The 27373-nt window shown below is 35.4% G+C and overlaps 1 protein-coding gene across 3 annotated transcripts in view; it reads right to left on the bottom strand.

Annotated features, from left to right (window-relative positions):
• Nucleotides 1–27373, bottom strand: part of CC2D2B (coiled-coil and C2 domain containing 2B) — a 57038-nt gene that overhangs the window by 19712 nt on the left and 9953 nt on the right. For 2 of the 3 annotated variants that reach the window (XM_084903510.1, XM_084903511.1), the window contains exons 1-2: nt 2419–2509; nt 1–52 (exon numbers count right to left, since the gene is read on the bottom strand). The exon at nt 1–52 is cut by the window's left edge and continues 47 nt beyond it. In XM_084903510.1, coding sequence (XP_084759636.1) covers nt 1–52; nt 2419–2439 — 73 coding nt within the window. In that variant the 5' untranslated portion in view covers nt 2440–2509. Of the gene's footprint in view, nt 53–2418; nt 2516–4971; nt 5101–6880; nt 6980–8728; nt 8900–9926; nt 10019–11178; nt 11272–12266; nt 12471–13857; nt 13997–17308; nt 17457–19191; nt 19343–20017; nt 20196–22520; nt 22640–22845; nt 22949–24299; nt 24441–25803; nt 25902–26751; nt 26962–27373 lie in introns of those variants that run through there. The other variant, XM_084903509.1, reaches the window with a different exon arrangement.

Here is a 27373-nt window from a genome sequence, read left to right as displayed (position 1 = left end):
GCCAATTCTTTCTTACATATGAATGACCACTGCAGCTCCTGAAACAGTGATCCTGTTAAAATGAATAATCATTGATTTTATGGATGTGATAAATAATTCACAAACTTGTAGGTAAGTATAAAAATCATTTTCTTTCTTTTAAAAATAAAACAAAGGGTAAATAGAAAATATATTTTTCTCACTTTTTTATTTTTCTAAAAATTAAAACAAAATAATGACCTATTGTGAAGTTTTGACATAGGTATGGCTATTTACATTTTTAATGTAATATTCTTATTATAGTAGATATGCTCAGGGCAGCAAACTTTTTAAAAATTCACTAAAGAACTTAAGAAAATTGAGGGTGGTGACCTGCAGCAATCCTGGTTGGCATTGGTGTGAACATCTTCATACTGAATGGGAGGCTGCAACTTTCTGATGCACTTGCTCTTTAGCAGTGTTTCCCAAAGTGTGGTACACGTACCCCCAGGGGTATGGGAAGAGTTTGATGGGGGTACGCATTGCAACGGAGTTTGGTGGGGATATGCACTGCACCGTGCTTAGCTGAGCCTAATTCTACATTCTCATGAGTACTAAGGGTACTCAGCGTTACGAAAATTATAGAAGGGGTACACATATGTCAAAAGTTTGGGAAACGCTGATCTAGAGAACTGTTTTTGAACTTGAAGTTGAATTCAGAGAGGAAGGCAGAGGGAGAGAGAGATAGGAACATCAGTGGTGAGAAAGAATTATTGATTGGCTGTCTCCTGCATGTCCCCTACTGGGGATTGAGCCCCAAACCCAGGAATAAGCCCTGACTAGGAATCAAACCATCACTTCCTGGTTCATAGGTCAATACTCAACCAATGAGCCACACCAGCCGGGCTGTCATATATTAACTAATCAAAAAGACATAAATTTATTTCTGGGCTCTCTATTCTATTCCATTGATCTATACTATATATCTTATGCCAGTACCATGTTGTTTTGATTACTATGGCCTTAGAGTGTAATTTGATATCAGGTAGCATGATTCCTCCAAGTTTGTTCTTCTTTCTCAAGATTGCTGTGGCTATTCTGGGTCTTTTGTGGTTCCATATAAATTTTTGGACTATTAATCATAGTTTTGTTAAATACACCATTGGCATCTTGATAGGAATTGCATCTGCTTCAACTTCTCTGAGCCTAATCCCAATCCTTCCATGTAGAATTAATTGCTCCTCCAATAGTGTTGCCACATAATTTGATAGACATTTATGTTAAAACATTTAATCAGAGCCCCAAGAGAGAAGGTGTAATGGATATGAATCTTTATACTTTTAGTGTCAAGATCAGTAGGAAGGAAATTAACATTTATTTTAGAACTTGGTATGGCACTTGGCACAGTGTCAGGAACTTTCTTATATCTATGAGGAAGGCATTCATAACTTTTAACATCAGATTGAACAGAACTGGGTTTTACGAATAGTTTGCCATTTTTTATAGAAAGGATATATTTTCTTTGATCAGATGGTGGAAAATAAATAACCCATTTTTGCTTATCTTTCTACCTTGTCTACCAGGAAGCAAACATTTTAAAATATATATATATATTATTGATTTTTTTACAGAGAGGAAGGGAGAGAGATAGAGAGCTAGAAAAGTCGATGAGAGAATAACATCGACCAGCTGCCTCTTGCACACCCCCTACTGGGGATATGCCCACAACCAAGGTACATGCCCTTGACCAGAATCGAACCCGGGACCTTTCAGTCCACAGACCAACGCTCTACCACTGAGCCAAACCAGCTTCGGCAGGAAGCAAACATTTTAATGTAATGTTCAATTGCAGAAATCTACTTCTCCCAAATTCTTGTTACAGTGGTGCCTCGCATAACGAACGCCTCGCACAGCAAACTTTGGACAGGTTTTTCATGAAACCATCAGCCAAAAAGCAGAAAATGGATGAAGATGTGCAAGATTCGGTAGACTCTACTTAGTCTGTCTTAAAATTAAAAAAATGTGTGTTTTTTTTTAAAAAAATTATGTTTTTAGATGTATCTAAATAAAAATATGTCATCTTAGCATATTTTTTTTATGTCATCTTAGCATATTTTATGCTACAGAACAAATTATTTTTTTTAACATGTATTGTTATGGGAAAACGCGTTTCACATAACGAACTTTTCACATAACAAGCTTGCTCCTGGAACGAATTAAGTTCGTTGTGTGAGGCACCACTGTATATTTATCCCTTTTCCTTCTCTATATGGTTTGTGATCTGTTATTTTCAAACTGACTTGTCATATGTTTGGTTTTATTCCAAGCTGCTCCAAATGCTTTTTAGAAAATGTTAGAAATAAATACTGCATCTAAAAGCAAATTTACAAATATGTTACTAGACTTCATTCAGTCAGAACTTAGAATTATTTCAGCATAATTATAATTATTGTACTTTACCTCATGTTTTTCAAAAATCATTTCATCAAAAATGTTGATATATATATTATCTTTTATTTTAGATAAACTTGAGAAGCTATAATCATGTCCTGGTGAGCTATAAATAAGAAAAGCTTTGTTAGATGCTTAATTTATTTTATAAGAGCATTACTCATAAAGGACTATAAAATCACTTGTGTTCTTTTCTGTTATAACATAAAAACTATGTGCTTTCATTAAAGCTAGTACATGCTTTGTTATTATCTTTTTATCTCTTAAGGTAACTGAGTGAAGAATAAAAATGTTGAAATGTCAAGCAGAAAGACTTTCTAGTGAAGGCATCCATTGCAAACAAATTATCTGAAGTATGGTGCATTACGATTTTCCAACTAGCTCTGGTGGGATGGCTCAATTGGAGCATTGTCCCATATACCAAAAAGTTTGCAGTTTTGATCACCAATTGGGGCACGTACAGGAGACAACTGATTTTCATATTCTCTCTCTCTCTCTCTCTGTCTTTCTCTCTCTCTCTCTCTCAATAAAAATATATCTTCAGGTAAGGTTTAAAAAAAAAAAGATTTTCCAACTATCTTAAATTCTACCAGTTTCTGTTACTTCTCACACAGAGAGTATTTATTTTCTGCAACCAGAAACTGGGATAGTGGGATGCATTTAATTTTGCAAACTGTCTGTGGATGGCTTACTTGATTGGAGAAATCTTTGGAGGTAGCTGAAAGAATAATGTAGTATATAACAAGCAATGAACTTTCACTATCAGCTCCAGCCTGTACACCAAATCTCAATCAAACTTCTAACAGCTCAGAGAAGGTAAATAACTTGCTCAAGCAAATGTCATCAGCAAATGACAGAGCCCTCATCTAAACCCCATTTTAACTGCCTCAAAGGCCGGGATCTTTTCACTATACCAACTGCCACTGTCATTGTTTGTTGAAGCTTGTTGCTTAATAAAGCAGCTATTATCTCAAGGAATCGCAAATAGTTTGTATAACTTTCTGAGATCTACAGATACATTGACAACTGAAAAATGTTCACTGAGTTTAGAGAATAATTTTAAGGTTGAATGTTCTTTATATTTCTAAGTGATAAACTGACTTCCTTATCCTACTCCTTCAAGAGTTTCCTTTCATGTTGTAATGTCTAAGATAGGGTAGGGAAGGCAATGAATATCTATTACACTACTAGAGGCCCAGTGCACGAAATTTGTGCACGGGTAGGGTCCCTAAGCATGGCTGGCAATCAGGGCTGACTGAGGCCTTCCTTCATTCCACACCACCCCATGTGGTCAGCGCACGTCATAGCAAGCAGCCAAACTCCCAGTTGGTCAAACTCCGGAGGGGACAATTTGCATATTAGCCTTTTATTATATAGGATGTTAGCAGAAGAGATGATAACTGTCATCCTCAAGACATTTTGGAGTGTCAACTTAGTATGTCCTTTAAGTCACTCAAGTCCTACACTACCTTGCATTTTGTATTCTATTCAAACTTTCCTCAAATTTCACAATTTCTCCTCCAAAGTGGAGCTCACAAGGCTAATGACTATTTATTTATTATTACTATCTACTCCATTTGTACATGACTTTTATTCATTAAAATGTCATGTGGAAAAGAGAATGGAGTTCCTGTATCTGAGGCAATGAAAAATGGTGGTTGAATGGTTTTGGCTTACCTGAACCCTCTGGTCTACCTTGTTGTGCTCTAAATGTGTTCTTGGTTTATTTCTCTGCTATAATTTCAAGAATGCAACTACCTTACAGCATTCACTTGTAAGTTTATCTTATTGACTATTTCATGTTATCCTAAATCTACTTATTTAATACAGTATATTTCTTCTAATTCTAATGTCTAATACACAAATATTTCTACACATACAACCAAATTTTATACCTTTACAACAGGGGTCTTCAAACTACGGCCCGTGGGCCACATGCAGCCCCCAGGGGAGTCTGATCCTGCCCGCCAGGTTTTTTGGGCAGTGAGCGCAGCCAAGGTGTTACAGTAGGAATTAGTAGTTCATATAGTCCGGCCCTCCAGCTCTCTGAGGGACCGTGATCTGGCCCCCACTTTAAAAAGTTTGAGGACCCCTGCTTTACAAACTTTTAAGCCAAAATATACTTTTATATACTAATTACTTAACTTAATATTATACAATATATTTATTTCCCTTTCAATTAATACTCCCTTTCACATACAAAGAGTAAGAAAGATCAGGTAAGCAGATATCAGAGACAAGGCATAAATAGTTAATTCATAGTTTTTACCTCTGTGGGGAGAGAAGGAAGATATAATTAGTAATTGCCATAGAGAAGCCTCCAAAGATATTGGTAATATCTACTTTTTAAGATGGAAGGTAGATATACAGGTGTTCATTTTATCATTTTTCCTGAGAACTTATATTTATATATACATTATATTTATTAACATCTATGTAAGAAATATTATTTAAAAGCTTAAAAAGCAAAGCCTATCTCAACCATTATTTTAAATAAATGGTTCAAAAATATTTTTATTGTTATTTTTTTTAGGAGCTAAAGAAAAATAGACTCCAACTCACACAAAATCTACTTTAATTTCCTCATTCCAGCATGGATGAGATCCACTTGCAGTACTGGTTTGGTATACAGTGTGTTGAAAGGAAACTTCCACAAAAGGGTGTACAGTATCCTGAAACACATAATAAACACTGACTAGATTTTTGTAATATTTTATATAGTTGATAAAAGATAGAAAGCTAAGAAATTACTTGGTTGCTGGTTAAAAACTGGATGGCTTACTTATTCTAGTGTTTCAGAACAACCATTATTCACTTACTAACCATTTATTGGTCCTATTTAATAATAGATACTTTCCCAAGATAAATAGCCAGCATGCCTTGGTGGTTAGAGTATCAGCGCACACATGGAGGGTCTCAGGTTCCATTCCCAGTCAAGGACACCTTTCTGGGTTGCAGGTTCAATCCCCATCCCCGGTCAGAGTGCGTGTGAAAGGAAACCAATCAATGTCTCTCTCCCATAATGGTCTCTCTTCCTCCCTCCCTTCCTCCTTCTTTCCTTCCACTCTCTTAAAAAAAAAAAAAAAAAAAAAAAAAAATCAATGAAAAAAAATTCTTCAGGTGAGAATTAAGAAAAAAAAAGAGAAATGGTACTTTGCTTTATAGATTTTATAGCTTAACAGTGGTCTGGTGCATGAAATTCGTGCACTCGGGGGGAAGGCGAGGGTCCCTCAGCCTGGCCTGCGCCCTCTCGCAGTCCGGGAGCCCTTGGGGGATGTCCCACTGACAGTTTAGGCCTGCTTAGGGAGCGGGCCTAAGCCATCAGTCAGATGTCCTTAGTGCTGCCCCAGAGGTAGGAAGGCTCCTGCTACCACTGCTACACTTGCCAGCCATGAGCCCAGCTTCTGGCTTATTGGTGCACCCCCTCTGGGAGCACGCTGACCACCAGGGGGCAGCTTCTGCATCGAGCATCTTCCCTCTGGTAGTCAGTGTGTATCATAGCTACCAGTTGTTCCACCGTCAAGCCGAAACCGGCTCTTCGACATCCCCCGAGGATCCCACATTTCAAGAGGGTGCAGTCCAGGCCGAGGAAACCCACCAGTGCATGATCAGGGCAAGGGAGATGTGGAAGGTTGGCCAGCCAGGGAGGGACCGCAGGAGGGCTCCAGGGCCAGTCCAGCCTGTATCACTCAGTCCCGATTAGCCAAACCCCAGCAGCAAGTTAACCTACTGGTCAGAGCATTTGCCCCATGATGGCCAGTGCATGTCATAGTGAGCAGTTGAGTGGCCTTAGCATATCATTAGCATATTAAGCTTTTGATTGGTTGAACAACCAACTGGATAACTGAACACTTAGCATATTAGGGTTTTTTTAATTATATAAGATTGGGGGGGAAATAAACAGGTAAATAAATAATTGCAATGAAATGTGAGGGGGGAAAATATATATATATATATATATATATATATATATATATATATATATATATATATATTATAATAGTTACTCAGAAGAGGGAATGATTACTTTTCTGGGGGTGAGGACAGGAGCTTCACAGAGAAAACACGACTTGAGTTTGAGCTTAGAAACATTAAGCAGTAATGTGGCCAATAATAGTGAGCTGTGTGGAGGCCACTGCAGGCTAGGAAAGGGCATGGATACAGGCTTTCTAGAACAGGTAGTAGTTTGATACTGCTGTTGGGTGGGAAGAGATGGGATATGGCTGACTTGTAGGTAGGGGCCACATCGTTACAGATTTTTGTAGGCATTCTAAGGAGCTAGTACTGTAATCTATAGACCCTGAGAGCAGGGGAACAAGGAATGAAAGGGTAAAAATTACATTTATAAAGAGCACCTTCATTGTGTTATAGAAAGTAAACTGGAATTCCAACAGATTAGAGATAGAGAAACCAGTAGCAATTCAGGGCAAACCATTGGAACTGCACTTTATAAAAGTACTAAATACTTAACTCGTATAATATCTCCTCTGAGACCACTGATTTGATTGTTTCTTTATGTTTGAAGCAAGATATGGATGATATCAGAGAAGTAGATATATCCAAGGGTCTTCTAGGAAAACAATAGAGATATTAGTTAGTTTTAATATTAGTTTTGATGGGAGCAGCAGATTTTTGCCTATGCTTATGGACATATGTAATCCAGTTACCATGGATTTGACAGAGTTTGTTTTGATATTCAGATCATAGGTGCTTAGAGCTAAACATCTGATAATGACTGCTCTGAAATGCTGAAATATGGATTGGATCTAGTCTATAATGAAGTTTTTCTTAGCAAAAGGAGAAAAATAAAGCAAATGGTACAGTGAGATGATATCCTTTCTATTTTTGGTGTTGCAACATTCTTTCTTTTACGAACTGATGGTTATAGAAAATGGTGAGGATGTTATGATGTGTTTTTATAAGCAGCCTTTGAAATGTGCATTTGTTTTGAGAATATCAATTCTATTAAATAAATAAGGTTGAATATAAAAATAGGCAAAACATTAAAAGTTTTTAACTGTAGATTAATAGCAAGTAAGCAAAATACTTGTTGTTCATATGCAAAATTCCTAGGATGGGGCAAACATGAGATAAACAATTAGAGTATAGAGCAAGCATGTTAAACTCAGGGCTAACATGGGCCAAATAAATGAGGTTTAAATTTATGTGCACTGCAAAAAAACAAATGCCTCCATTTTCATAAAAACATTGGTTTATTTCGATAGAGACATGCTGAATACAAAGGGCTGAAATAAATGAGTAATCATTAACATAAAATAATAGAACATTTTAATAAAAATTAATGTTTTTTCTTGAACATTAACTTACCAGACACTGAATAACTGCACAAATTATTAAGTATAATGAAAATAAACCTATTTTTCTTGTTCTCCAAAAGCAAAATATTTCCTGTTGCACACACCAAACAAGTCAGTAAAAGACTAATGACATGGCAACCGGCTGCTAAAATATTTGCTGCTAGTGTTAGTGGAAATTAATGCAACATGATTACAGTAATCAGTCATTAGTGAACATTGTAATTAATAATTATGTGTAACAGGATATTGTAAAAATTAAGTTACAAAAATTTTATTAAAACGTTCCTTACATACTGTTATATTGGCTGGGCCACAAAGATATTCATTGTGGGCTGCATGCAGCCCGTGGGTCGAGAGTTTGACATGCTCGGTGTAGAGCATATATGTGTGAAATATTGATAGAGGGGTATACTTAATATTCCTGAAGTATCTGGCAACTAAACAGCCATATATGAACCACACACCAGATTAAATAGATAAGAGACACTGGATATTCAGGACATACTAAATATACATGAGTAATCAATATTCATGATGCCTTACTTTGGTATCACTCAATTGTAATACCCATTCTGGCGCCACATATCCTCTGCACCAGAAACACAAATAAACCCCTGAGTGCCTGCAGAAAAGATGAGCAAGATGATTTTTGCAGAAGTCATCTAATATGACAAGTCTAAAACAGAGTCTACTCTCTCCAGTGTTTTAATTCCAATACTGAGAGGGGCCAGTGGCAGAGAATAGTGCAGTTGGCAAAATGGCTTCACAACAGGGAACAGAGATAAAAGGCAAGATATACTTTGGGCATCTCAAACTTCTAAAATCTCTTAACACATGGCAATGACAGTAAGCTTGCCTATCCAAATGAAGACTTAAACCTTCACCCAGTCTCTGTATATGGAGCATTAATGAAGTGCAAAGATATATTAATTGGACAGTGTGGAAATTTACACTTAATACAGATCTTTTATAACTTTAAAAATTGGTGCATATGGCCTTACCTGTGAACTGTTGTTTTCCTGCTGGGAATATTATAAGCCCTCAGGATTCTGACAAGAATCTTAATATCTCCATCACAGATAGTCTGTGCTGCCACTTTTTTCCTTTCTTTCCTCTGAGGCTTTAACTTTCTGTGTCGTTCAACAAGCTTACAAACTGCGTGTGTCAACTGGCTAGAGAATAAAAGCGATCAGCCACATATACACAAGATAACTTAGTTTTAAAAGATATCAATTTTTAAAATTAATTATTGTAAACAAGACCATTATTTTAAGCCATCTTTTCTCCACTGAGGAGAGGAGACAGTTGTTTCAGCCCAAGGAAGAAGTCATTTTCTGAGCACAGAGGAGATTCTATGTTCACTCTCATGTGAAGAGGGAATATGATCGCTCCATGCCCTTTGGGTACATGGCCCAACGAGAGACAAGGGCAGGAGAGGTAATTCCAAGAAACATGATATTCTTTCAGGATTTATTATATGTATTTTTAGAATCATTCTCTTAAAAGTTGTTAGAAACTCAACTTTTCTACATGAATCTGAAATAGTAGTTACATATGCTATCAACCCTGGTAACAAATCTATGAAATTATAGCTCTATGGTCCCACCCATGTGCCCCAAAGACTGAAAATAAAACACAATAGATTTCAGCATCCTAAACCAATTAGCCCCTTATTGGTAATACCATGAACCTGCAAGTGGCCCCAGTGGGGTTTCCCAGAAGCATCCCTACGTCTGTCGCTGCCCCTGAGTTTCACAGGTGGGACAGAATGAGAATTGAATTGCTCCAGCCAAAGACCCCGCTGTGGATCACAGGTTTGAAAGGGGTAGGTTAAAAGCTTAGTGTGTGGTGCCACCAGCAATGACTTTTCCCTAGCAGTCTCAGGACAGGAAAATCTTAGGGCAAAACCAGTTTGAAACGTAAGTATTTCTTTTCTTTCTTGAGCTAAAAACCATCAATAAGGAGGACATTAAAAACTAAAATACTATACAATTGAAAATACATATTATATCATTATATCAAGAATGCCATATTAAAATGACCAAATATATTTTAAGTCACCATATTTCATTTCATGTTTTATAACTGCATCTTTTGACATGTAACTTATTAGTAAAAATGTAGAGATATTATTAGAGGATTTTGAAGGTATTAACTTAAAGCTTTATATTTCTTACTTAATAATAATTTTATATGTACCTTGCAGATACAATTTCTTCATAATCAGCTACAATATCTGATAAGTTAAATTTGCTAACTTTGACAATTCTTTTCATTACCTTCTTTCTCATCTACAAAATAAAAATTTAGAATTTAAGAAATGCGGAGAGATCCAAGATGGCTGCTCCCAGGTGAACACCTAGCCGCAGCCACACACAACAATTTCAGTAAAATACAACTAAAATATAAAACGGACATTGCCCAGAACTACAGGAAGGTTGACTGACTGGAAATTCTACAGCGAGAAGCAAGGAGAAAACCAGAAGGAGGTGCGGAGGAGCTGGAAAAGCCCAAGGTACGGAGACTCGGCGCGCGGAGAGGACGGAGCCGAAGAAGAGGGGGGCCGAGTGCCTGGCGGGCGTTCCCTAGCGGAAAGGAGATAAAACTCCGACTGTGCTGGGCCCCCGACTGCTCTGAACCCCCGTTCTAGAATTTAAGAAATGCATACTTTATAATTTAAGATAAATTATTTGCAATGCTATTGGTGCCACTATTTTTCTCCCCCTAATTTGTGCAAGCAATGAATGGGAAGGGGGGATTAGATAAGTGAAAATGTGGTTCTTTTTGCTTCCATTATTAAAATCACTCCTAACTCTCACATTCATGTCACAACAAAGCAAGTGTGTGTTTTTTTCTACTTTTTTTTGTCCTTCTATAACACTTTCATGTCATCTTAAACTCTGTTCTTATCTCTTTTTACACCTATCTTAGCCCAACCTTAAGCTCCTTCATCCCTTCGTCCCCTGAACTGCTGTGGTCCTACCACATTACTAGTTAAAGTAAGGATTCTGGCAAAATTAACTTTCAGGGTCAAAAAGAGTGCAAATAACACATCCAACAGCAACTTGGACTTATTCTTCACAGGTGGCAGGATACTATGACTTTCCTGTGACATTATGCCCTATACATAAAAAAATAAAAATAAAATGACTGCAAAGTTGTTAATGTTTATGTTTAAGCAGAAAAATTTTGGATGTGTACTAATAATGAGTTTGCTGTCCATTGAAGTAAACTTTGCATCAACAATGTAAATCAACAGTGTACATTTACAGATGGTAAGTAGCTAACTCTGAAAAGGAAGTGAACAGTACGGAAAACCCATCACTGATCAGAAAGAGGTGATGAGTAAGTAGATTTGTCTGTCTGACTCTCTGGGAAGCACAAAGTACCATAACATCCAGCAGACCAGTTTTCAGCAAATATATTGCTAATATTATTTTGCAGTTGTTACCTTTTTCAGAAAATTGACAGAATTAATCCTTTGTGCAGTAATAGAATTCACATCTGTAAAGGAAATATCCTTCTCTATCTGACTTTCATATTCCTAAACAGAGAATTAAGTTAATTTCACTTCTTGAATGTCATAGTTCAGATATGACATGCTGCAATAAAATGTTAACTATTTCAGTTCATGTGTAGGAGACATTGGCAACATTCTGGCATTAACAGAGGAAAACATTTCTTTCAGATTATATAAATTATATAAAATAATATATAATTTTAATTATCTTATATTATTAAAATATAAACTTAAATTATAAGTTTATATTTTGTTTGCTTCTACTTTAAGACATGGTCCTTCATCTTTTAAAAAAGAGTAATGATTGAGAAAAATTTGCTATTATGAAAATAGGAAGATGACTAATAAATATTCTATAAATATGCTATGGTTATTATAATTGGTTATTTCTACAGGAATTAGCTCTTAAAATCCACTATCTTAAGACTAGTGATGTATCAGTAAGTGTCTAACAACCAGTTATCTGGGAGGGGGAGAGCCCCAATTTATAGCAAGTGCTGATTATGGTGTAAATATTTCCCCAGCAACCAAATTGAACAAATTTAAAGCAACCAGCATGAAGTCATTGAAGGTGGAGTTGGAAAAAGAGGTGCACATTAGGCTCTGACGGCTGGTGATGGCCGGCTTCTGCACACCGCCCCCACACAGCATAAGACTAATTCCCCACATCCCCATTGTAAAGTTCCTGAGACTGAGGTGCGCTTTATAATCAATGTATACATTTACTGCGGTAGTGTTCCTTTCCCTTATATCCAAAAGTTTCTTTTAAATATATGATACATTTTATGATAGCAAAATAGAGTACTTATATAAATTTAGAATACACCTACTAGTAAAGGATTTCGGCTTTGAAATAGGTTGTTTGACAAGTCAAGCTAAGGACTTTCTGGAATTATGAGATCTTTACATTTTTAATGTTTAAAGAAAGGGGGGAGGTCTGTCTCCTGATTATCAGTTAAAAAAATTTAAGACAGATTTAAAGCAGCAAAACATTAACATAGAAGGTAGAAACCACGTACCTGGAAGATTGAATCTGGAATCTCTCTGTCATAAAGGGGTATTTGCTGCAGAGGGAAAATACCTAATTGTCCTGCATTTCTAAGTTGCAATAGCCGGAAACGTTTACTCTTTTTCATTTCCTCTTCGGAAACAAAATTTAATTCTTCTTGCAACTGTTCAAGACGAAAATACTTTGGAATATCCGTCCCTTTATGTTTCATGTACTGTAAAACATAAATAATGAAAGTCTTCACTTAATATATATTAATTTTTAATTTAAAATATTTTAAAACACACTTTAATGTATAAAAATGTCAAATCACTATATTGTAAACTGAAACTAATATAATATTGTATACCAACTACATTTAAATTTTTAAAAAATTAAGCACTGGAGAAAGGAAAGCCCCTTCAATAAATTTTGTTAGAATAATTGTAAAGCCGCATGCAAAAGAATGAAACTAGACTGCTTTCCAATACCATACACAAAAATTAACTCAAATGGATTAAAGACTAGAATATAGGATCTGTGCTGAGTGAAATAAGTCAAAGACAAATGCCAGATGATTTCTAAGAAAACTTAATTGCAATAATTTATTTACGTATTGCTTTATGCAATAAATGCAAATGGAAGTACAGGGTACATGCAAGGAAGAGTGTTAGTTGCCTTGAGAGAGATAAATATTTATTTGCTGCAGTTCCACAAGGAAGAATAAAACACAGTAATGAATAACTACAGCATAAGGCAGAATGAAATTAGAACCTTAACAGTTCATAAAAAGAAAAACAAAGTTCACAAGAGGGCAAGGAAAGAAGAGTACATATTTAACTGAGGTTACCAAATAAATTTTTATCAGATTTTCAGGATGGGTAAGACAGCCTTTATGGGTGGCTTTCTAGGCAGAGGGAATAACATGAATAAAGGTGTGAAGAAAGCATTTTGGGGGCACGTCTATTCATATTTCCATGAACAATTCAGTTGGCTATAAGGAAGAGTAGGGAAAGTAAATATATAATGGTATCTTTGAGGGAAGGAATGAGTCTATATGTCGTCTTTCTATACCTAGTAACTAATAATACAGCTGGCATTCCAGTGGACATATAATAGATGCTAGTCTGAAAGTCAGCCTGTCAGATGTGCTGTGGGCTGCTTAGTGGCAGAGTACCAACCATTGGGCCTCACTCAAGTAGTAAATATTTCAGTGGCTGACTTTCTTATTGCCTTTATGATACTGTAAACTGGTTGTAAACTGTCTGTCCTGAGATTTACACTTACATTCCTCCTAATACCTAGAAAAAATGTGCAGCAAGCTATTTTAAAAATATACTTGTATTGATTTCAGAGAGTAAGGGAGAGGGAGAGATAGAAACATATTTTCATCAATCAGTGATTGGCTGCCTCCTGCAGGCCCCACACTGGGGATCGAGCCCACAATCCAGGCATGTGCCCTGACTGGGAATTGAATTGTGGCTTCCTGGTTCAATAGGTGGACTCTCAATCACTGAACCATGCTGGCTGGGTACAAACTATTTTGAAATATTTTAAAAGTAAAGGATCCAGAACTTAGAAAATGCAATATATTTCAGGAATTGATATTTGCTATAACTTACCATAATAAATTCCATTAAATCAGAATATTCTGGGTTATTTGGGTCAATTCTGACTTCATTTGCCCATTCAAAAAGCTTCTGTGTATTAATGAGCCATGGAATTCCAGGATCACCTCTTGCATCTACATTTTTTAACACACTAACATAGAGAAAGATATTTGTGAATGTGCATACAATATATTGTTAGTATTTCCATAGCATAGGGAATGTGGTTATAAATTCCCTTTTCAGGTATTTAAACATAATATCTATTCATGCCCTTCATTTAAGGATAAAATAGAAGGTTTACATGTGATATCTCTTCTGGGTCTTCTTTGAATATTCTAACTTGTGCCATAGAGTTTTGATAAGTGTCCACCCCCATCCTTTCAGTTGAGAGGCTCTGATCTAGGGAACCCTTCTGATCATAACCCTTAGATTCTGATCTAAGTTTAAATTTAAGAGACAGTAAAGTTCTTGAGGGTAAAGCATCCACACTCTGTGTAGTAACTAAAACATAGTAAATGCTAAACAATAAATGGTGCTTATTGGACGTATTCTGTAAACCCTGAGCATCGTAACTTATTAAGTATTTTCCTTCCATAGATGCACAGTATGGAAATGTAACCAAGATGTCTGCTTAAGAAAAATTAATAAGATCCATAGTACATAAGACTCTTTAGGTTACATTTTTACAGTTGAAGCATAATATAGAATATGACTTAACTGGGAAATATTACCAAAGGAGTATCTTTATTTGGATAAAATAAAGGCTCTATACTCTGATTCTCACAAGTCACTCTTGCCTTCTTATCCCAGGTTCCTAAAACCACGGCTCAGCACCAGCCCTTGAACTCCCCCCCTGTCGAGGGGAGTTCTGTAACTTCCCTCTCTAAAGTCAGAGGCCCCAATGGTAAAGTTTTACTTTGAGTTAACTTTAGAGAAGGCCCTGGACTTTGAAAACCTCTCTTACAATTCACTCCTTGTTAAAACCTGTCATATGTCCCAATCTTTCACAGAACTGCTTTCAATCTTTTGTAAACCTGAGTTCCCAAGTAACTGGAACTGCTAAGTGCAGCATCACAGAAGCCGGAAGAGAAGAGACTTAAAGAAGCAAAATGATGAGGACAAGCCAGTGCATATCAGAAGGTCACTGGTAGCCTTCAGGAATCCGTGGATTGAGTTAGGGAAGAAATGTGTGAATAAAAAGTGAAGGCAGTGTATGCAGACCGGTATTCCACCCATGTGAGGGCTTAGTTAGACAGGAAAGACAGCCCAAAAGTGTTTTTTAAGGTTTAACCAGCTGATTGGATTGTTCTTTGTTTTAAAAAACAAATAAGGCTTCTTATATATAAAGGACTAACAGCAAATAGAGATGGAAAAGTTAAAGATAATATACGAAAATGAAATAGATACATCAGCAGATCCTAAAAGAAACAAAGGAAAGTTCCAAATACCTGTATAAAAGATTGCCCCATTTATTAGCTTCAGAGTGAGGAGAACAAATATCTGACTCTAAGAATAAAAAGCAAAGAATATGTACAATAAGCAAAGGTAAGAAATAGCTGCCTTTAAGAAGATAAAGATTGCTCCAGTTTTTAAGAAAGCCATACCTAGATTCTATTGTCTCTCTTATTTTCAGTCTTTTCCCCAAGCCTGTTAAACTTCTTTTTTTAATCTTTTATTGATTTTATTTTATTTTTAAAATATATTTTTATTGATTTTTTACAGAGTGGAAGAGAGAGGGATAGAGAGCTAGAAACATCAATGAGAGAGAATCATTGACCAGATGCCTCTTGCACACCCCCTACTGGGGATGTGCCCGCAACCAAGGTACATGCTCTATCCACTGAGCCAAACCGGTTTCGGCCTGTTAAACTTCTTGATGAATAATGTACATCCACTAGCTCAGTTTCCTCAAAATCAACTGGTGTTTTTTAAAATATATTTTTATTGATTTCAGAGAAAAAGGGAGAATGATAGAGACAGAAACATCAATGATGAGAGAGAATCACTGATCAGCTCCCTCCTGCACGCCCTCTACTGGGGACAAGGCCCACAACCCAGGCATGTGCCCTGATTGGGAATGGAACCGTGACCTCCAGATTCATAGGTCAATACTCAACCCCTGAGCCTCACAGTCCAGGCTCAACATCAATTGCTGAGTGCTACTAATGTTTAGGTGTTGTTGTTGTTTTCTCTAAAACTCATTCTTTACCACAAAAAGTATTTATAATCTCTTATTATAACTCTGGCCTTATGCCACTGGTTTTATACATAGTGTTCTCATTATTTTAAAAGTCTCTAATTTCAATTTTGATCTAGTTTTGAATTCAAATTACTTATAGCGATGTTTTTAAATTTTTGTATTATATTTTTAAAATACGTCTTAAAGAGCAGTGTTAGGCTCACAGCAAAGGTGACCAGAAAGTGCAGTTTTCTATGCCCCTTACCTCTCACACTTCACAGCCTCCCCATATCAACATCCTGCCGCAGAGTTATACTTTACTACATTCACTGCAAAAAGGGTGGCTTTGTTGCAATACATGAACCTATGTTGGCACATCATTATCACTCAAAGTACATAGTTTACATTAAGGTTTACTCCTGTTGCTGTACATCCCATGGGTTTTGACAAATATGTAATTACATGTATTTATATAGCATATAAGAATTATATTAGTATCTTACAGAGTAGTTTCAGTGGTCTAAAAATCTTGTGTGCTCTACCTATTCATCCCTCTCTTTCATAACCCCTGGAGACTCCCAACATCTTTACTGTCTCCATAGTTCTGCCTTTTCCATAAGGTCATATAGCCAAGGACTTTTAAAATATGTGTTTAGATGGAGAGGGGAAAGGCCATTGTTCTGATATCATCACTCATTAATTTTTAAATGATGGAATCTATGTGGCCCTTTATATTTACCATTTTATTCAAACACAGCATAATATAAAAGGCAGCATTCTCATCATTTTTATAAAGTTTTACTGTACTTATTTAAGTAATCCTGTTTGTGTATATGACCTATAAATTAATTCCAATTCTTCTAGAAATTCCTAGGACATAGCATAAAATTTCTAGGATTTTCTTTCTAGCAAATTGATAATGCATACATTATTATTTTATAATCCAGAAGGACTGGAAAATATAAAGACCCCAGAAATAAAATCCTTGGGAGTCTTGGCCTTTCTCATCCTCCATGTGACTATAATCCTAAGCAAGAAAGAGATACAGACTATTACATATAAAGACACTTATTATCTTATAGGGTAATTATCAATAAAGTGTATAAATGTGTTATATATTTTTAAGTATATTAACATTTTATATATTTATAAATATATGAAAAAAATAAACATCTAAATAAACTCAATTCCTGTTGCTGCTAATTTTTTCTTTTTATAGACACAGGTTTTGTGTACTGCTTTGCTGAGGAGTGGAATTATTTTTCAAGCATAAAGGTTTACTACCTGCAGTAAGCAGATCTTAATGACTGTGACATAGGTGTCAGAGGAATACCATTTTCATCTAAGGCCCATGATAGGGAATAGCTTAGTTTTCCTGATGTGAAAAGACAAAGTTCTTCCGTTTCATTTCCCTCAAGAAGAAAAGGCACATCTGTTTATAAAGGGCATTAAAAACAAGTAAATTTTTTTTTTAAAGTGTGCAATTTGAACACATTGTAGATCCGCCCTCCAACCACCCCGCTCTTTTACTTGTGGAAACCCAGAAATACATAGGAAACTCTGTGCTGACCCCAGGCTCTAATCTAAGAGCTCCCCCTCATCACCCATCAAAGATACCTCAAGGAAAATACTGATCTGGTTACATAGAGATGGACAGCTTTGTTTTCCTTTTCTTGTGGCTAGAAGTTTTTTAACCCTTCTTTCTGGGAGTGGCTTCCAACAAGAAAGACCACTGGCAGCAGAAATAGAGGTAGGCAAGGTACTCTTTGTCCCCTTTCCTACATTTCTGAGTCTCCTCCTTCCCCCATTTTTTTCCCCTCAATTTCCAGAGAGCTTAGCAATTCTCCTTGAAACTTTTACCAAGTTGTTAGTGCTCCCTAAATTTTTCACCTGAGTCTTTTCTCCTGGGTCTCCCCAACCCTATTTTTCTGCTTCATCTGGACTCTACGTAAACTACAAACTCCCTCATTCTCTATCTTATTTTCTTCTCTGTTACATATAAAGACAATTATTGTCTTAGTAATTATAAATTAAATATTATAAATATTTCAGTTATTTAATAAACATAAATTAAAAAAAATAAATCAGTTTGAACCACACCAATGATGATTTCATTTGTAATACTTGACACTCATTTTTTACTAGAGGCCCAGCGCACAAAATTTGTGTGTAGGTATGGTCCCTAGACCTGGCCTACAATCAGGGCCATCTTCCCCAGCTGCCAGCAGCCAGCCTCCTCCCCACCCCCACTCACCACAGGTTCCCTGGTGCCTGATGGCCAAGGGAAGGGACTGAGCTCAGTTGACTGATCCCGCCCGCTTGCCAGTCCCACCCCCACTGCAGGTGGCCATCAGGTGATAGGAGCCTGCTGGCCAGGGAAAAGAACCAAGAGGTGGTCAGTGTGCCTCCTAGTGGCTGGTCCAATGGTCATTTTGGTCATTCTGCCATTGGGGTCAATTTGCATATTACCCTTTTATTATATAGGATTATTTTTATAGCAAATGTGCTATTTATTTACTTATTTTAAGGGAGCTTGAAAATAGAAAACTCCTTACATTGGGTTTATGGTTTGTTGGTTGGGGGCCTTTTACATGCGATTTGAGACTTCTCTGCATTCTGTATATTTGTCTGAATTAATTGCCTGGGATAAAGAGCTGTGCCAGCTTTCACACAAGGGAAGCCTTTCAGAAATTTGTGTATCTTGCAGTTGCCAGAACAATAAAATACCCAGTTGAAATAAAAAAAATCAATATCCAAATAAACTAAAATCAATTGACGTGTGAACAGAAACAACCTTTCTTTCCTCTCCTTTTCTCTCTTCCTTTTCCTCCTCACTTCCCTGTTCAATTAAAGGATGGACTGGCACATCCTGGAGCACCTTTAGGTTTCATTAACAGAGAAGCAGAGTCAGAGCCATCTATCCACTCAGGAGTGGCGCTCTTATCTCAGGTCAACTAGAAAAAGCCCACGTGCTCATTCCAAATTTCACTTCTCATTCAAGACAAAGTTCTTAACATTTTAGTTTAACATCTGACAGAAGAACTTAATACATTTTAAACCTAATACTGTAGGCATAGAATTCTTTACTCACGTAAGTGACCCAGAGCCACTTGGGATATAGAATTCATGAAGAAAATAGGGGGAAGAAGCATTTTTAATAAACTTACTGCTTCCTACTTCTCCATACTCAGGTATGACCTGCTCATCAGAGCTAAACTCTACATATTCCAAAGCAGTTTTGCTTTTCAGCTCTGTGCTGTTAGGCAAAGGTATATATAGTTTTGCCAGCAAGTTTGTCCTTTTATTTATTTCATAAACCTAAATAGAAAGAAAATGATTGATAGCTCATTGAAAGTACAAAAATTTTAAATCTAAATTAAGGACCCTTACGAACACACATTTGTATTCCTTTTTTTAAAATGCCAGAATATAAAATAAGTATTGTTTGATAGCATTTCATCTACGTGATTGTGAGAAAAGTAGATAATTGTACATCCCCCTAAAAGTAGAATGCCTTTCACTGGTTTCAAAGAAAATAAATTTAGTAAAAGGATTATAAATACAGTTCTGAAAATATAGGTATTTATAACACAATTACCCAAATAACTTACTTTTGTGTAGCACTTTTAAAGTTCCTTATCTCATTTAAACCTGATGAAAATTATGGGAAACTGGTATCATTCTTCCCATTTTGTGAGGGAATGGAGTCTCTTTATAAAACTATATTTGTTTTTATTACAAGTGATGGAAACTCAGGTTGAATTATTTAGAAAAAGGGAAATTCCGTAACTCATGGAATCCAAGGGCAGATTAAACAAGCTGTAGAGATAGGGAGGGTAAAAAAAAGTCCCAGTAGATAGTTTCACAGATGTCCACTGGGTACTAAACCCAGGTCTTTTGATTCTGTATGCTGTGCTTTTACTACAATTCCATCACTGCCATAATTAAAAACCTAAGTTTTTTTTCAATAGCAAAATTTTAATAATGACATACCTCCAAGCAAATTGTTTCAGGCCAATATATTAACTGGATATTGAAAATCTTCTGAAACATGACTTTAAAATCAAACTGCAGAGGAGATATTGAAGTGCAAGAAACCTGTTTATCATTGTATAATATTTTAATAAAATATTTAAGCTTCTGAATTTTGGCTCTCCTCTTTTGTTCATGCCTAAAAATTAAATAAACCTTTAAAAGACCCTTGAAAAGCAAAATGGATATAAAATGTTCATTTCAAAATGTACCTCAACTTAGCATGTTAAAATATGATTATTTTAGAGGGCAAGTGATATCTTTAAGCCTTAAAATGCTTGCCAATATGTGGGTAAAAGCCTCTGCTATACAGTAAAATGTTTTTTCAAGAAAAATATTTATTCAAAAATAGAAAAAAAACCCTAAAATCAGCGTTCTGTAAATCTCCATTTATAACTTAAAGATATTATAGCAGTTACCTCTCATAAGATGATTTATAAGAAGAGGAAACTGAGGGACTTAGTAATGGGGTTGGGAAGCTAAAATCAAGAACTCAAAAATATTGTCTAACTCTTAAGAGAGGCACACACATACACACACAAACACCCCCCCACACACACACACACCATGCTTTCAATAACCTCAAAGAGGCAGCTCTAACTCATGAGGCTTGTGTGTTCTAGTAAAGGCTTTGAAAATCCCTGTAGGCTTTAGGTTGTATACACTTTTTCTCCAGGAATTTTTATCTATGAACCCAAATATTTGAGATGGAAGCCAGAGAGGTTAGTTCTCTGGAGTTTATATGAATACACTTGCTAGGGAATAAATTGACCCCTGAGTGATATGAAAGTCCTAAAAAGAGTCTTCCATCCATTCATTTATTCATTCATTCAACTAACATTTACTGAAAACCATTTTAGCTGCCATAGGAACTGACCTAATGATGTTTAAGACTTGAGCTACTTTTTCAGAAAGGAGAAGACTGGTTGGAAGATAAGCCTTAGTTGAAATATAAAAACCCCCTCTGTTCTCCACCCTAATCATCCTCTGAGCCCAGGATCTCCCTGCCCTCATATAAGCCCATCTTCTTCATAACCTTCTCAGAGGGTTCAGAGACAAAAGATTGCTTATTCTCCGTTAGCCTCTTCTAATCATCTTCCCAATTACCCTTAGAGAAATATCTTAGTAAAATTCTCCCTTCATGATGCCCTTTGAACGCAATTTTAATAATGAGCTCATGATCTTATGATGAAATTCATTAAGTCAGTAATATTTATCTTGAGGTAATCTTGGGTTTTTTTTTCTTCTGATGTAAACTCTTTAATTCTTCTTTAATTTCTGTACTCCTTTCATCTCTATCTTTGACATCAAAATATTATTCTTTTCTAGAGAGTCAATTCTTACTCAACTGGATATTTTAAATGGATAATGAAAGCAATGCCACACTATAGCAATTGCTTTGAAAAGATAGAAAGCATCATATTGCATTTCCTTTTGCCTTGACTTCCACTAAGTTTTAGCGTAGGCTTTCCAGCACAAATACCTCCCTCCTCTTTCTCCTATTTATTTCCATTTTCCATTTTATGGATCCTGTTTTCTTGTCTTCATTTAGATGGTCCTTTGGTATGTGTGTCTTACATAATAAATAACCTCAGACCCCTTTGAGAAGTAGGTATAAAATAAATAAAGCAGTACTTTACCACTGTACTTCTCTGGTAAAAAAGATAGTGATAATGTCTTTGTGTGTGCTACTTTTTATGTTCATTTTAAAACGCAACCATCCATCCATTCAGTTAATGTATATGAATATTTATTGGGAACCCACTGTCTTACAACACTATGCTAAATGAAGCACATTCACAATACTCAAAGACGAATTGGTCCGAAGTGTCCCATGAGACAGAAATATTGAGAAGTTGGATCTAGTTCAGTGCTCTAATTTGACTTATCCTCTTTAAGGGAGATGAGAACCATAGGCCTGCAGATGGGAGAGATGACCATCTGTGTGATGCCTGTTTTTGCAGGAAATGTCCAAGGAGCAGGCGGACACATTATAGCTCAAGGAAGAAGTCACAAGTGGGAAGGGAAGAAGTTTATGTCAAAGTATAAGATTGCCCAGAGGGGCTTCCTGATATAGAATACACTTTATGAAAGCAAAGGGTCCCTTAACACGCTAGGGTACTATATAATCTTAATTTACAGCGGCTTTATATCTTACATATCTATATATGAACAAAAATTACTACCATAACAAAAACAAAAAACCATCATCAAACCAAACTGTTTTATGTACTACCTCACTGATGAGTTAGAGATGTGACCTTTTATAAGCGTAAATTCCCCCATCTTTAAGATGAGGATAACACCATAGAACTATAGTAGCAATTAAATGTCCAAATGTATAAGATAAAGTAGCAAAGTGCCAGGCATATAGTACTCATTCAAGAAATCTAACATTATTATTAAAAATTAAACAATTAATAGACAATATATAAGAAAAAAATAATCCTGTAAAAATGCTTACATTGAACATTTGGATAAGTTTGTTAATTCTTCAGCAAAAGAAAGTTGTGGCATAAAAGTAATTGGCTTTATTCCTTCAATATCTGTTTCTTCAAGTTCTGAAGCTAAATTTAAGAAGCTCTAGAAACCAAAAAAAACAACCCCAAACAAATGTATAAATTACAATGTAAGTTCATTGCTTAGGACAATTATTCTTAATTTTAAACTTATATAATATCTCCTATATTTGTAATTTTGTTGGGTAACTTACAAATACAAAGATATCCTATTTTATCTATTAAATATTATAACTAGTTGAGTTAAATATAATTTTTCAATATAAATACCTCATTTCCCCCAATGTTATATGCTTTTCCTTCCGTGTTCTTCTCAGTCTCAGACATTTCTGACATTTCTCCTTGATTTTGTTCATCAAATTTATTTTTTATCCTAGTTAATAATAAATAGAATTATTTAAAGCAAATATAATGAAAGTATTAGAGAGTTATAATTGTGCTTGCACAGCTCTATGAATATACTAAAAACCATTGAACTGGACACCTTAATAAAAGAAAGAACTGCATACTTTAAATGGGTGAAGTGTATGATATGCAAACTATATCTCATTAAAACTGTTTTTTTATTTAAATTCTTTAGTAAAACTGCTATTAGAATATATGCTTTTGCCTTCTGAAGTACAGTAGAGTAAATTCAGTGTGGATGTTACCTGTATGGACTGAGACCAGAGAACCTGTGTTGACTGGCACTATGGAGTTTAGACAGGTTCCTAAAGTATTCTGTGCCTTACTTTTCTCATTTGAAAATTGTGTTGTTATGAGGATTATATGAACTAATTCATGTGAAGTGCTGTTTGGTGCTTAAAGCATATCAAACAAATATTATTGTTTTCCTCTAATTCAGGTTAATCAATATGAACTTATTGTTCATAATTAACTTATTGTTCTTAATGTAATGGCTGTCAAACTTTGACACATTAAAATTACTAGGGAGCTTTTTTAAAGCTCTTTTTTTTTTAAAGATAAACTTGAAAATGGTAGGAATTATAATAAAGGTGATCATGAAACACTTTCATTAAGAACCACTGCAATGGGGGGGGGGGAATCAACAAAGTAAACACCATTTTTATTGCTTGAAATTATACTAATCTTTTACAGTTGTTTCTTTTTTGTTGTTGTTTTTTTTTGGGGGGGGAAGACCCAGGTACAATGGGTTACGAAGGAAACCAGTTATTTAACTGTGAGTTCACAGTTTCAGTGAGTAACAGTATAGTTTTAATTATAACTAGCTCCTCCAATAGACATGTTTTTATAATTTACTAGTACGTTTTACTTAGGAATGTGATTGTTGAATCTTGTTTTCAAAGTCACTGTACAATTTTGCATTCCAACCAGCAATCAGTGAGAGTTGCTATTACTCAGCATTTTTGAAAGCATGTGTTATTGTCTTTTTCTTGTTGTTGTTCTGATTTTTAGCCATTTTAATAGGTGTGTAGTATGTTCCATTGTGATTTCAATTCACATTAATCTACTGACATGAGGAGATGTTGAGCATCTTCTCATGTGTCCATTTGCATCCATATACCTTCTTTAGTGAAGTGTCTATTCGAATCTTTTGTTCCTTTTAATTAAATTTTAAGAGTTGTTCATATATTCAAGATACAATCCTTTATTGGCTACATCAAATAGTTATCCAACGTCTTTTCTCCCAATTACTATGAATTACCAGTTATTCGTGTGAAGTTCATCAGAATGTTGTAGGAACAAATAGAACAACCACTCACCTCTGAAACTGTAACTTTACCGGGGTGCTTATAAACCCTTGCTGTTGTCGAAGAGATTTTATCTGTTTCCAAGTACGTGACATACTGTGCAGTAGGGAGAAGTCCTTTTCCCTTTCTAACTCATAGAGCTGCTTTGTATTACTACAACAATAATGGTAGATTAAAAAAATATTAGCAGATTAGAACTATTTAAGTCAATGAGATGGCCTGGAAGAATGTATTACACTAATTCTTCTGGACTCCCCTTGGCCACCTCATGTTTGGTGTTTTGTTTTGTTTTGATTTTACCCCTATCTTGATAAAGAAACTGAAATTCCATTTAGTGACTCATTCCTTTATGACTTGAAGTTTTTCACTGTTTTGTCATCCCCTTTACATTCTCTCTTTTGTGAAGTTTAACATCTGTTTCTACAGCCTCTCCTATTAGACTTTCTAATTAAAATGAGCTTGGCTTTATCTTCTCCCTTTTACACTCCATGAAACCATTTGAATGCCAGTCAAAATTACTAGTGTTTAACAAATACAATCCACGTAAAAGCTGGCTTTACCCCTAATTGTTAGGATTTTTTCTTTTACCTAGTTTTTGGCTTTTGTAGATTCCTTACCTTTTTGCCATTTCAGCAATAAAGATAGTATTATCAGACATTTTTACTTCTTTTCACTAGAAGGGACATTCAGGGAATCTAGTGTACCATACTGATAGAAAGAGAAGCCTATTGCCATTCATTAATTCATCCACTAAATATTTATTGGGTGCCTACTGCATGCCAGGTACTGTGCTGGTTTAGGGGAGATACAAAGATAAAAAGACATGTTCCCTGGGTCAGAAAAGCTTATATACATACAAATCAATCAATGCAATAAAATGTTATAGGTGTTATGATACCCTGTTTCCCCGAAAATAAGACAGTGTCTTATATTAATTTTTGCTCCCAAAGATGCACTAGGTCTTATTTTCAGGGGATGTCTTATTTTTCCATGAGCTAGGTCTTATTTTCGGAGGATGTCTTATTTTCGGGGAAACATGGTAGAGGTTTGAATATGCTATAGTGTGGGCATAAATAAGAGAAAGACAGGCAAGACTTCATAGAGTGTGTGACATTTAATTCACCTCTTTGAGTATTGCCTTTAGGCTGAATTAATAATATATCTTGTACATATGTATTTTTAGAGTAATTCTCAAATATATACAAACAATTGAGATTAATATAATCCAAGTACAGAGTATTAGTAAACAAAGTTTTAGTTGACTTTTTTTTTTTTTAAGAATCAACGGATATTAAACTATAACCACTTTCATGTGACACATCTGTGATATATTTTCACACACACACACACACAAAAAAAAATGGGTCTTAAGGAAAGGTTGGAATCCTTTCTGTAAATGCCTAAAGAGTAGAGAATCTTTTTCTTGTTTTAAATTTTCCATAGCAAGTGAAGTATCCTATGAAAAAAAAGTTACTTAATAAATGTTTGATGAATACATGAAAGGCACCAAACCTACCTTATCTGCCAATAATAATCTTGTAAAGATTTTCCAGTCAGCTGGCTCACTTCCAAATCATCATTTGATAATTTGGTAGCATGTGTCAGTGCTTTAAGCTACAACAAAGAAAAGACCTTTTTTGGGGTACATTTCATTCATCTGTTACCATCATCCCAATTCACCTGTAGATCTAGGTTTGTGCAGTAGAAGCACAAATATATAAATTTGGTATATTACTGCCTTGTCTTCCAAAATATCCTATTAATAATTTAATTTTGAGAGTCTATGTGGTTTCCCCTGGTTCCTAAACACTGACTGTACTGCTTCGATACTGCTGCAGTCTAAGCTATGTGTGTGTGTGTGTGTGTGTGTGTGTGTGGTATATATATATATATATATATAAAATTGATTTTTTACAGAGTGGAAGGGAGAGTGATAGAAAGCTAGAAACATCAATGAGAGAGAAACAAGGATCAGCTACCTCTTGCACACCTCCTACTGGGGATGTGTCCACAACCAAGGTATACGCCCTTGACTAGAATCGAACCTGGGACCTTTCAGCCGACACTCTATCCACTGAGCCAAGTCAGTCAGGGCTGAATTGATCATTCTTAAACTAAGACTCCTCACATTTGATCTGAGATATAAATTGCTGATATTTTTATAAAAAATACTTTATAACAAGACTTAAAACAGCCATATGACTCTTTTAAATCATTTCAAATACTCTTCTTAAGTCATAGGACCAAGAATACCAGTGATCAGTAAACCATTTATAAGTGCCACATATCTTGCAACTCCTGCAGTTTCTTTTTAGAAAAACTGAAATCAACCATTGTTCTTATTAGTTAAATAATTAAAGTGCTAAGGAAAATGTCCTATGATAACTTGTTCTATACTAAGAGGTTTATTTACTCTTTCAATATTACATGTTCAGCCCAGTAATATAATAAAAACCATCCTCACCTTCTCTAAAAGGAGCTGAGATAAATTCTGTTGCTGCCTGTCCTGAAAACACTCATAAAGTTGGAGCAGCCTAGCACATAATACTTGTTCTTGATTGAAGACAGGATGATGGCTAAATTGCAAACCCACAATGTTGAGATCTAATTGGTACATTTTCCCTTGACCTTCCACTTTGGTCCTAATAGAGCTTTCTAGATCAGATTTCACTGCCTTTAAGGAAAAATGTGTACACAAAGTTAATTTGGTTCTATTTCTTTTTAAATTACCTTTTATGAAAGTAACATATTAATTGTAAGAAAATTAAAAGACACAGAAAATAAAAAAAACGAATAATTTGATCCTTTTTTCTTGAAGTTGATTATGACCCTTAATTTCATACAGAGTGTCCCAAAAATATGTATACACACTTCGAATAATTATTAATTCTAATGGGTTAAAATATGAAAAGAAACACAATTGGGCTATCGGCTATAAAGTGTATATAAATTTTGGGGGGACACCCTATATGTTTATAGTACAGCATTTTAATAATCTTGCTATCAGTTATCTTATATAATAAAGAACTAATATGCTAATTAGACTGGACAGCAAAATGACCTTCAAGAATGACCTGCTGGAATGA

Source organism: Pipistrellus hanaki (assembly GCF_964339955.1).
Source record: "Pipistrellus hanaki genome assembly, chromosome: 14".
NCBI lineage: Eukaryota > Metazoa > Chordata > Mammalia > Chiroptera > Vespertilionidae > Pipistrellus > Pipistrellus hanaki.
This window is presented reverse-complemented; position numbering and strand designations above follow the sequence as displayed.